The 12616-nt window shown below is 42.3% G+C and overlaps 1 protein-coding gene across 2 annotated transcripts in view; it reads left to right on the forward strand.

Moving 5' to 3' along the window:
- JAK1 (Janus kinase 1) overlaps positions 1-12616 on the forward strand; it is a 139988-nt gene that overhangs the window by 107169 nt on the left and 20203 nt on the right. For both annotated transcript variants that reach the window (XM_074221254.1, XM_074221253.1), the window contains 4 exons: positions 2926-3083; positions 7758-7881; positions 9958-10144; positions 11183-11289. In XM_074221254.1, coding sequence (XP_074077355.1) covers positions 2926-3083; positions 7758-7881; positions 9958-10144; positions 11183-11289 — 576 coding nt within the window. The remainder of the gene's footprint in view (positions 1-2925; positions 3084-7757; positions 7882-9957; positions 10145-11182; positions 11290-12616) is intronic.

The raw sequence follows: 12616 nt of genomic DNA on the forward strand, positions 1-12616 counted from the left end.
CCTAGATTCCAGCCCCAACTTAGCTACAAATTCATCTGGCAATCTCTGATGGGTATCACTAAACATTATGGGGTCTCACTTGTATTTGCTCATCTATGAAATGGACGTGGAAGCCCATGACTCTTGGGATTCTTGTGAGGACCACATGGGAGAGAAGATATGAAGGTGTCTTGGAAAATTAAAAGATGTTTGTATTATTAAAATTATTGACAACAATAGTTAATAACTGATGTTACACTGGCATCTTAACATTTGCAAAGCATTTTTCAGACATTAGTTTGTTTGATCCCCATGGCTGCTTCATAAGAGAAATATCTCTTATTATTCTCCCCATTTTAAAGATGAGAAAGCTGAGGTTCAGAAAAGGGCTTTTAATTATAATTTTTTTTGTTAATCTAGTCAATGGCGCACTCCATTAAAGTTTGGTGCTCATTGATGGTCACTCCCTGACCAAACCCTCAACCCCAGGGCATCTACTTCTTCCAAGGCTCCCTAGTGCTAAGTTCCAGAGTTGTGTCCTTAGAAAGGATTTAGGAAATGCTATGGATGGATTGCATTCTTGCCACATCTTTGTAATCTCCATTGAGTCATCCCTCATTAGAGCTGAAAGGGACCTTGGGGAGCTTTTGGTTTTAAATCCTCATTTTCTGGGGAGGAAACTGAGGAGCATAGAAGTGAAGGGCCAGGAAGGAGAAGGGCCAGGATTCACCCTAGGTCTCCTGGTTCACCAGCCTCTCATCTCATCAGGCTGAATTCACCTGTGTTCTCCAGCTACAGTAGCTTTCCTTCCTGCCTCCGTTAGAGAGGGAGTGTGATCTAATCAATCCATCACCAAATAATTTCCAAGCACCTAAGCACCAGACATTGTGCAGACAAAGAATAAACCAGTCCTTCCATTCAAGGAGATGGCATTCTGCTGGTAGAGGGGTCAGAGGGAGTAGGGAGTAGGGAGAAATATGAATACATGCAGTATTCAATCAACATTTATTAAGCACCTACTGTGTGGTAAACATGGGTGTAGACACATATACAAAGCACTGGATATAAACTTAAGAAAAAGAGACAGTTCCTGTCCTCAGGGAGCTTGCAATTTAATAAGGGGGGGGTGGTATGATACAGAAAAGGAAGTTGGAAAGGGTTGGGGGGCTCCAGAAGGTACATGGTGGGAGGAGTGTGATGTTCATTCAGGCAAACCTAAGCAGAGCAGCAGAGAAGGACAGTGAAGAGTTTAGCCAGAAAGTTCTAAGCCCAAAGGAAGGCTCTGGGAGGAGGTTCATCCTCTGCCCTCCAGCCTTCCAATCAGAGTGGAAAAACAATTGAGCCCTGAATTTGGAGTGATGATGATGATGATGATGATGATGATGATGATGATGATGACAACTGCAACAACTGGCATTTACATGGCACTTTCAAGTTTGCAAAGAACTTTAGAAATGTTATTTTATAATCAATAATCCTGGGAGGTCGAGGCCATGATAAGCTCCATTTTGCAGCTGGAGTTCCTGAATGGGAGTGAGGGAACAAGTTGTTCTAAATACTTTAAGACTATATTATCTCATTTGAACCTCGCACTAACTCTGGAAGGTAGTTGCTATTGTGATTCTTATTGTACAGGTGAGGAAACTGAGGCAAACAGGTTCACACAGCCAGTAATGTCTGAGGTTGAATTTGAATTCAGGAAGAGGACTCTCTGCCTTCTTTACATTACAGCATGAAGGGGCTGGATACCCACTGAGGGTTCTTTTAGCTTTAGGTTTAGGATTCTAAAATGTGGCTAACAAGATTAGGACAGGATTGCAACCTGAATGAGATGAAAAAAATGTTTATAAAGTGCTGTGTAAATCTTAACACATTGATGTCAGCTGCATTATCATCATCTCATTGTTCTCATTTTAGAGTCATTGAGATAGTAGAAATAATCCTGGGACCAATCACTATTCTGCTTTTAGTATTTTATATTTAATCTTCCATGGCCACTATATTTGGGGTGTAGTTCTGTAGATAGAGTAAGCCCTTTAGATTTAAAAAGCTCTGAATCCAAATCATCATCATCATCATCATCATCATATTTAATGTTCCACATGCACAAGGCAAAACATTCTGTCTGTTTTTTTGAAATCACTTAAAAATACCAAAATGAGTAAAACAGTCATTTAAACCAAAAAAGTTTGAGTTGTTTACACAAGGGGGAGTAGAATCAGGTTTCCCTAAATATTGTTTCAATACTACATGACTGAGCTTTACATTTTCATAGATCTAAAAGTGGTGGTTTTAAGTCTTTAAGTTAAGTGATGCTGTAATGTAAAGAAGGCAGAAAGAGTCCTCTTCCTGAATTCAAATGCAACCTCAGACATTACTGGCTGTGTGAACCTGTTTGCCTCAGTTTCCTCACCTGTACAATAAGAATCACAATAGCAACTACCTTCCAGAGTTAGTGCGAGGTTCAAATGAGATAATATAGTCTTAAACTCTAAAGGTGGTAAGGGTTTAAGGAATAGAGAAAAATTCCAAGAAGTTATCATTTCTGTGGGTTCTGTGGCTGATGTTCTGTCCTTGCCCTTTTTTGAGTTATGTATACTAAGACATCTTGCCTCATTGGCATCTGCGGCTTCAGACAAATGTATTCTTTACATTGGTTCGACTTGTCAAGGCTGATCCAAGATGGTGTCCGCCTTTTCGTCTTCTGGATGGAAGCTCATTTGCTGGGGTTCAGTAGAAGTGTCTTTGGGTTGATGCCAGATGCACATGGGATGACAGGGATGAGATGTGCCTCATCCTGTTCCCAAGTGGTTTTGATTTCTACCTCCAGGAAAAGCTTTTGAAAGCTTTTTGTCCAATGTCATTTGAAGATAATGGTAATGTCCTCCCAAATTGATTAGTGGCTTTAGAGTAATCTCTATACTCCATTCTCTTGTTTCCATGCAGGAGCTAGGCCTGTCTTCCCATGAGGAAGCCTTGTCTTTCGTGTCTCTGGTGGACGGTTATTTCCGGCTCACAGCGGATGCCCATCATTACCTCTGCACAGATGTCGCACCTCCGCTGATTGTACACAACATAGAAAATGGCTGCCATGGCCCAATCTGGTTGGTTCAGTTGCCTTTTGAACTGTTTTTGTTGGAAAGAAAAATAAGCGGCGACTCTGATGATATACTCTCCTTCCCATTTTTAACTTTGATGAATCATTATCAATTCTGTGTATGTTAGTATGTATGTATGTGTGTGTGTGTGTGTGTGTGTGTGTGTGTCTGTAGTGTTATGTTAACTTGACTTACGTTAAGTGAAACCATGGGAAGCATTTCAATTTCAGTTACACTGGTAGAGTTGAATCAACACTGGATGACCTGAATCCAGGACCTGGCTCTGTTCTTAAAAGGTTGGGGGAGGCCAACTGCCACTCATCCTCATTATAAACTTCCTGTTTGTAAAATGAAAATGATAATAACACTTTCACAAGCGGCCTGGTGCAGCGGGAGGAAGGTTGGACTTGGGAGGCATGAAGACTCGGTTTCAAATCCTGCCTTAGATATTTACTTGAAGGCAAGTCACCAAACTCCTTGCCTCAGTTTCCTCATCTGAGGGGAGTTGGGCTGGATAAAATCTCTTCCAGCTGTCTTGGATTCAGTGGCTAACCTCAGAGGGATCACTCTGCAAACTAATCTCAAATGCTGTTGAACTGGGAGCTATGGAGAATTTGTTCCAGATAGAATCTTTAATCCCTGTTGACTAGAGTTGAAAAAACCCTCAGAGACCATTGAGGTCAATCTTATTTTGAAGTTGTGACAATTGAGGTTCATGAAAGTACAATCACTGGTGTAGATTACACAGGGGATAAGTGTCAGAGGTTGGATTTGAACCCAGGACTTCCATTTCATAAACTCCCAAAGTAAAAATGTATTTAATTCCTATTGGGTAATTTCCTTGGTCATGGGCATGAGAGAAGATACAAAAAACAATGATCCACAGACCTTTCTCCCCACAATCTTAAGATCTATTTGGGGAGATAAGGCCCATGATGAGTTAACTTAAGTAACTTTGGAGCTGTCCCTAGGTAGTAACTGCAGAGGCACATCGAGAGATCCAAATATCTAGGGAGGAACAGAAACTTGGAGGGATGATTCCCCCCACAAGCGGGAGAGGGAACATTATATTCAGAGTTTTGGAGGATGGTCATGCCAAAGAGGGGTCAGACTTTTTCTGCTTGGCCCAAAGGAGGTGAATTTGGAAATTGCAAGGCAGAAAGGAGAGACTTGAACTCAGTCCTTGAAAAAATCTGTGGAATCATGACAGCTGGCCAAAGGTGGGATGAGCTGCCTGAGAAGGTGATGAGCTTCCCATTACTGTCAGTGTGCAAGCAAAGTGATAGGATGACAACTTTGATGACTGTTTATTGGGCGTTGATTCCACACAGGATGCAGGGATGGGGCTAAGGAGAGAAAGCTAAAAATGAAGCATTTCCTACAATCTGACCATGTGTCAGGGATGTCATCTGGACTTCTCACCCTGGGGCCCATGGACCCTTCTATCTCAGAGGGCCCATAATTTGGATGTTAAAAAAATGATATCTTTCTTTTCACTAACCTCTAACTGAAATTTCACATGTTATTTATCTAAAAAATACAATCGGGGTGGTTAGGTGGCACAGTGGATAGAGCATCGGCCCTGGAGTCAGGAGTCCCTGAGTTCAAATCTGGCCTCAGACACTTAATAATTACCTAGCCATGTGGCCTTGGGCAAGCCACTTAACCCCGTTGCCTTAAAAAAAAAACCTAAAAAACCCCACAATTACTCATTAAGAATGGAGAGGTTCAGCCTTGCTCTGGTGGAGGGACTGTCCTCATCCAGGAATTACTATCAACAAAATCACAGCTCCTGTGGTTTTCATTCTGTAAGATCTCCAGGTCTCAACACTCACCAGCCTGGTCCCCCACTAATCAGCAATATGTGTAGTTGAGTCATTAAAAAGCAATTCAGAAGGAAGCTGCCCAGATTTCTCATCCTTGCTGCCCTCTCTCCTCACAGTTATTATGGAATCCTTGTGTCCAGAAATTCTCCTTCTTGGCCAGAACACTTGATTCAATCAGCCTCTTCCTAAATCCTTCCCTGTGGTCTCTTCACCAAACCCTCAGCTGCTCAACTTTGCCATTAAAAGAGGACTGATCCCTGGGGTGAGGGCCTGAGTTCAAATCCCCATTTACTTCTGTGTGACCTCATACAGATTGCTTAACCTCTCTGAACTTCTAATTTCTCATGACTGAGATGGAAAGTTGGCCTTGCTGGCCTCAGGTGCTTTTCAGTTGTTGGGTTTTCGGCCTCTGTCCACATTCCCTGATGCCTTTTTAAGGATCATCAATGCCATCTGCAATATGTCCAATATATTGTGCAGACTGGATTTCGACAGATTTTTTGAGAGTGATTGAGCTTGAGGTCTTGAAGACCTGAGTTCAAGTCTACCTCTGGCAGCTATGGTACTGGGGAAGAGCCCTTTCTTTGATGTTTACTTCTTATCTGACCTTAGACAAGTCACAACCTCCTTGGGCCTCTGTGTCCTCACATATAAAATGAGAGTCTGGGACTACTTGGTCTCTGAGATCCTATGACCCTATTCATCACAAAATCCCAGCTCTTTATAACAGAAGTAGTAATCATCAACATTTACATAGTGTTTGCAGAGGGTAGACTCAGCATATACAATTATATGCTCAACACAACACTGGGAGATAGCTGCCATTACTAGACTCATTTTGCTATTGGAGAAACTGAGGCAAATAGAAGTCAAGTGACATTTTCAATGGCATACAGTTAATAATAACCTGATTTGAACTCAGGTCTTTTTGATGCCAGATCTAGGGCTCTAGCCACTGCACCCTCAAGTTAGGCCATGTGAGAGATAGGAGTGGGAAGTCTGAAAAAAGACAGGAAATGTTGGAAGGGGCCAACTTTAAATGGCACCAGAAGTGTTTATATTTCAGCCTTTAAAAAAATATTTTCTCTTCAGTAACATGTAAAAATAAACATTTCATTCTAAAGTTAATAGGAAACTGGAGTTTGAGTAGGGAAGTGACCTTGTCTGCACGCAGACAGATGGATAAAGGATGGATTAATGTGGGGAGAGACATAAGAGGGGGAAACCAAGTCGGAGAAGTAATCTAGCAGAATGGTGTAGAAGGTCTGATCTAGCATGGTGGCCGGGTGGAGAAAGGGACTGTAGGAGAGCTGTTGTGGAGAAAGGATTGGACAGACAACTGGATAGGCCAAGCCTGGGTGATGAGAGCTAGAAACTGGAAAAATGGACTTCAAACCTGTGTGTCCTGACTTCATTGTCTTACCCTCTCTTCTGACATTTTTTTTCATATTGCAATTTAGAGCTGGAAGGGACCCTTAAGACATTTGATTCATAGTCACTTTACAAAGGAGAAAACTCTGAGAGGGTCATTGGCTCAGCCCTGATCACACAACACCAGGCCAGAATCCAGATCTTTTTGCTTCCCATCCATAAGCCATAGAACCATCCCCAAATATTCTGGAGGCAGTAGCAAAAATCTAACAAGAAGGGAAGAAAAGCTAAAGGATGACCACTCCCTTATGTTTCTACCAGGATCCCTAAGGGCACCATGAAGAAAGGGTCAATTTTAAGACTTAGAGCTTCAAGATTGGGGATAAATTATTCAGTTAATTGATCTTTTATAAATGGAAAAAAGCAAAAGGCCATGAAGAAACTAAGTGACTATGTTCAGCCCACACTGAGGCTAAGACTGAACCAAAATTAATGGTTGTAACTTCTCCTGTCTGCTCACATCACATTTTTTTTAAAAGTTAGTAGTATGTTGGTAAATGTTTAACAACCAGCTCTCTCAGTAAAAAATATACACACGATACACTTTTAAGGCTAATCTGTACCATTAACATTTTCCCCATCACCCTCTTAAGTCTAGACAATCCACAAAACAGTAAATCAGGCCCTGGTTTGAAGCATGTGCTGCTCTCCAAGGTATACATGTTCACACTGAAAATTTAGTCATCAGCTACTTCAAGCTGGGGTGAGCTGGCTCCAGCACAGCCTTGAAGGCGATGAGGGAAGATCTCTGGGTCTTACTCGAGATCATGATGATAAATCTTCCAACTTTCAGACACACTGCCTCCCCCTACCCCTGCTTTACCATGTTACTCTCTGTCAATCGGCGTGGCTGTTGAGCTTTAAGAACTGGCCTCAAGATCGAGTTGACCTGGCTTCATGTACCACCTCCACCACATATTGATTCTGTGGCCTTGGGCTGGTCGTGTAACATTAGAATCAACCTTGACTGTGCTGCTTTTGAGCCTGAGAGATCTTGGGCAAGTCTATATGCTTCTATATGCCTCCTGCTGCCTTGTTGTGGACAAATAATGGCAGAAAGAATGATAATGACCATATCTAACATCACAGAAGAGATGAGAAAGTGAATGTTCCCTTCCATTGAAGAGGTGAGGGACTCTAGGTGAAGTATGTTGCAGGTGTAGTAAGCAGCGTGTCATTTAAAAAAATGTCTTTGTTTCAAGGGAAGACTGCTATGGGGTATATTATTAAATTAACGTGATGCACAAAGACCTCCATCAGCCATGAAGCTAAAGATTTAATGAGAAAACAAGAACAGTAAGGGCAGCAAGGGAACAGAGAACAGCTGGGAGGCCCAGGGTGACCTGGGGGCCCGGGATGCGCATTCAGGGTGGCAGCTCAATGGGATCTCCCTTGCTCTCTGTTCTTCTTTCCTTCCCTTTAGTACGGAGTATGCAATCAATAAGTTGAGACAAGAAGGAAGTGAGGAAGGAATGTATGTTCTGCGTTGGAGCTGCACAGACTTTGACAACATCCTCATGACCGTGACCTGCTTTGAGAAATCGGAGGTGAGCCTGGGCTTGGGCTTCTCTTGGCTGGCTTGACTTGGGGAGTGGTGGAGGAGGGGTGGTCATTGAGAGTAGGGGACACGGATGGAACCTGGTCTGGGGCTGCCTTGTTCTCTCACCCAAGGCAGGGAAAGAACAGGGGTGACAGAGGCCAGTCTAAGGCAGTTGATGATCACGGGAGTAGTCCTGAGAGTTAGACTCAACAATTCAGTGTCCAGGGTATTCCTACTTCAGGAAGTAGATGGCCTGGCCTGGTTGGGCCAACGTGGGTCTCCTTCCATGCAGGAGCACTGTGGGAAAGTTGTAAGAAAGCAAATTTCATCTTGATGTTGGGAAAAGTCTACAAACAAGAGGCAGTTAGGTGACATCGACCTTTGGTGCCTCAGTTTCCCCATCTGTATAATAAGATAGTTGAACTGGAGGCCTCTGAGGGCCCTTCCTAGGATTCTAGTTTTATAAATAATTGTGATGTTAAAACCAAAATTCATCAAAAAACCCTTTTAGAAAAGTAATGCAGTGGCAGCTAGATGGCACAGTGATAGAGCACCGACCCTGGACTCAGAAGGATCTGAGTTCAAATGTGGCCTCAGACACTTAATAATGACCTAGTGGTGTGACTTTGGGCAAGTCACTTGACCCCATTGCCTTGCAAAAAAAAAGGAATGCCTATACTGAGTGGAGGTGGTGGGTTCCTCCCACCATAAGTCTTTAAGCAGCAGATACATGACCACTTGCCAGGGATGTCATTGAATTCTGTTCAGATCCTGTTTTGGCTGAGTGTCGTGGGAAGCTCCTTCCAACCCAGAGATGCTGGGACTCCAGGCACCTTCTGAACCATGGGACTGCATGAAGTCTGGGTGGAGAACTGGCCTTTAAAGACAAAATGAATTAGAAACCCAGTTTTCTATACCAAGTGCACGTATCCTAGGTTAGAGAAGGGTGAGCTTTGTGCTGAAAGTGTTAGGGCAACAGAGACAGAGGGGGAGTGACAAAGGTAAGGAAGGGAAAGTGTTCAAAGCCTTGGGAGAATTCAAATCTTCTAACCAAAGAAATGGACAAAAGGAACTTAGAGCTATCAAAGGGAAAACATGGGAGAAGGTATTTCAAAAATCAGATTCAGAAGAATCACCCCCCACCTCCCTCTTTAAAATGCCTTAGGAGGATCATTCTATAATGGAGGTATTTGTATCCCTGGAGTTCATAGAGTCCTAGGCTCCATCTTACCCCTGGGACTGTGGGCAAGTCTCCAGCAGAGTAAAGATTGTGGAACTAGAGCTGGGCTTCAGAGGCCATGCTTTCATTTTACAGATGAGGAAACTGAGGTCCATGGAGGTTACATAATTTGTTCAAAATCACATGAATAATATGCATAAGTTAGATTTGAAGCCAGGTCCTTTGACTCTAGACAGTGCTCACTGCACTGGAAGACGTCACCTCCCCAAGCCAAAAATGCTTGTGGTACCCATCTCGCAGGGATGATATAGGAATCAGCTGAAATAATCATGAAAATTGCTTCCATATTTTGATAATAACAGTGACTGACATTTCAACACTAAAGCTTGTAAAGGTGCTTTACATTCAGTATCTCATTTGAGCTTTGAAATAATTCGGAGACTGGTAATGAAAAGGATTTATGTGTGCGCCTATTGTACAGTTGAGAAAACTGAGACCCAAACTGGTTAAATGATTAACTCAAGATCCCATGACCTGGAAGTTCCAAAGCCAGACTTCCCAAATCAACTCTCTTTCCATTCTAAATAGTATTCTCTTTTAGATGGAAATGTTTGCTCTCTTAATGAATAAAGCTTGGGCTTGTCATACCCATCTCCTCCCATCCATTAGTCTTTGGAGGAAATTTAATGTCACCTTAATGTGATTTGGTGAATCTCACCCTTTTCTGTCTTTGAGAGAGTCTGACATGAGTCACAGTCAGTGCAAAGGCAAAGAGATGGGAAATCAAGTGACTGTTGCTTACCAGTAGACTCAGAGCTGGCAAAATCTGGATGAAACCCCTCCCTAGGATCCTCTGGACATGGCATGATATTCACACAGTGGTTGGTGTTCTCCTGATAACAGATTCTCACCAGCCAGAAACAGTACAAGAATTTCCAGATTGAAGTGAAGAAGGGGAACTATTCCCTGCATGGCTCGGATCGAGTCTTCCCCTCTCTCAGAGACCTGATGGACCATCTCAAGAAGCAGATCCTGAAAACAGACAACATCAGTTTTGTCCTGAAGAAATGCTGTCAGCCGAAACCCAGAGGTACTGGAAGGGGGTAGAGTCCTACTGCCCTCCCTGGCTCCCTCTCCTCCCTCCCTCCCTCCCTCCTTCCTTCCTTCCTTCCTTCCTTCCTTCCTTCCTTCCTTCCTTCCTTCCTTCCTTCCTTCCTTCCTTCCTTCCTTCCTTCCTTCCTTCCTTCCCAATGTGGAAGAAGCTTCTTTAGGAGTGAGTAGATTCCCTTCTCCAGAGAACTCATAAGCCTGGGCTGGGAGTCCACTGGTAAGGGAGGGAGGTTAGGGAGGGGATTCTTGTTTGGGTACAAATTTCTGGATTCTAGATGTTCTTTAAGACACCTTTCAGGCCTGAGATTCTGGAATCTCCATCCAGGAATCCCCTAGTAGTGCCATCTGTGTACTCATCCATTTTGATCTCTCACAGGACAGGAGTTCTGCTAAGTATTCAGCAAATCAATCCAATTCAAATATTTATTGAGCACCTGCTTGTTACCAGGTTCTGTGATAGATGGGATGCAAAGACAAAATTTAAACAGTCCCTGCCCTCGGGGATCTTGCATTCCCCTGGATGATAGAAATTTATATGGAGAAATTTTAGACTTTCCCTTTTATGATGTATTGTTCATGTTTGCTGAGAACTGTTAACTTCAAAATTGCAACTTGGTGGTTCCATAGACAGGTGTATATTTCTGTAGATCCAGTCACACTCATATATTAATAGAAATATAAAATATAAATGTAAATACACACAGATACATATATATATATATATATATATATATATATATATATATATATATACACTCTATTATCCAGTAGAATGCAAGATCCCAGAAGGAAGGAATTTGGCTTTAACCCTTAGCACATAAGTTCATGCATTTTTTTAGCTTTAGCTTTAATGTTTAGCACATTATGTATATGTCTATATGCATGCATGCATGTATATTCTCTTTAATATCTCTAGAGCAAGGCTGCAACCTTTTGTTTTCACTTTATGTCCTACATGATGCCTGTTTTGTCTTTTACAAAATTTGTAGCCTTCTTAGATACCCTCCATCTTTTCCAGAAATTTCAAATCTGCTTGTGGCCACCAAGAAGGCCCAGGAATGCTTGCCAGTCTATACGATGAGCCAACTGAGTTTCCACCGAATTCTCAAGGAAGACATCATTCAGGTGAGTTCACCGCATTTCCCCTGCCAGCCTTGTGGAATATCTTTGTCAGCTTTGGGATGAGAAAATCTTCCCACAGGGATATTGTTGTAGAAGACTGAACAATAGGGCTTTATTCCTGGTGGAGTAAAATTGGTTTAGATTGATCGCCTCCCAGCCTCGAAAGACCAGACGTCAACATCTCAAATATCAGAGATCACGAGATCACAGATCTGAGAACCTTCTACTCTAACCCTCCCATTTTATTGATAAGGAAAATAAAGTAATTGACTTCCCTAAGATCACAAAAGTATTAACACAGAATTTGAACTCAGATCTATAACTTCATATCTAGTGTGTCTTTTGGACCCGCACTAGCTCTCACAGTCATTTCCTAGCATATTGACCACCTCCACCATTGGCTTTCTGTCAACCTCAGTTTCTTCATCTATAAAAAAGAAATGATAATAGCTCCTCCACCTGTCTACATTGACAGATAAATCGATACAGCATTTGTTAATACAATTTACTGGGGCCAGGCTATTCTCACAGGCTTGTTACAAAGAAGGGCTTATTACTGTGGGAACGTCTTTCCAACTCTAGATGTATGACCCTAAGCTTACCAATGAAGTAGCGGTGGTAGTGTTGGCAGCAGTCGTGGTAATCTGGAAAGAATACTCTGGCTCAATGGGAAGTTATTCTGGTTTCCTAAGGGACAGTTTTCATCTTTTTTTTTTAGGGGGGAAAGCTAACTACATCTTAGGGATTTGGGTAACAAAGAACCTAAAAGATGGAGAAGATCTGGGTTAACATGAATTAGCTTTTAGGTACTGGGGTTTCGGCTAAGGATTTCCCTGAATGATAGTGTTGGAAGTGATCTTGGAAGTCGTTTAATTCAGTCCCTTGGGACTGAGGAAACTGAGTTCAGAGAATGGAATTGAGTTCATGTGAAGCCAGGACTAGATCTTAACATCTCACAGCTCCTAGCTCACCACTCTCACCTCCATTTCTTTGCCTGCCAGGATGGATTTGGATTTGGAACCTGGGTTGAAAGTCTGTTTTATTAGATTGTGTATTAGACAGTGTGGATACACACACATATATTAGTAGAAATATAAAATACAAATGCATATGTGTGTATAGACAAACACACACATATACACTCTATTATCTCAGGGAGCAATAAATCAACAAATTAGCAGCCTTTCTCGTGGGGAATGTCAAACTTCCCATTGTCTTTCTTTTCCCTTTATGCTTCCTACAAACTATTGTCCTCTATCTTCCCTTCTTTTTGAGGCCTGCTCTCTCCATTCTACCAGTCTCCTGACCTCCATAGCTGCCTCCTACCCTG

Source organism: Macrotis lagotis, chromosome 2 (assembly GCF_037893015.1).
Source record: "Macrotis lagotis isolate mMagLag1 chromosome 2, bilby.v1.9.chrom.fasta, whole genome shotgun sequence".
Lineage (NCBI taxonomy): Eukaryota > Metazoa > Chordata > Mammalia > Peramelemorphia > Peramelidae > Macrotis > Macrotis lagotis.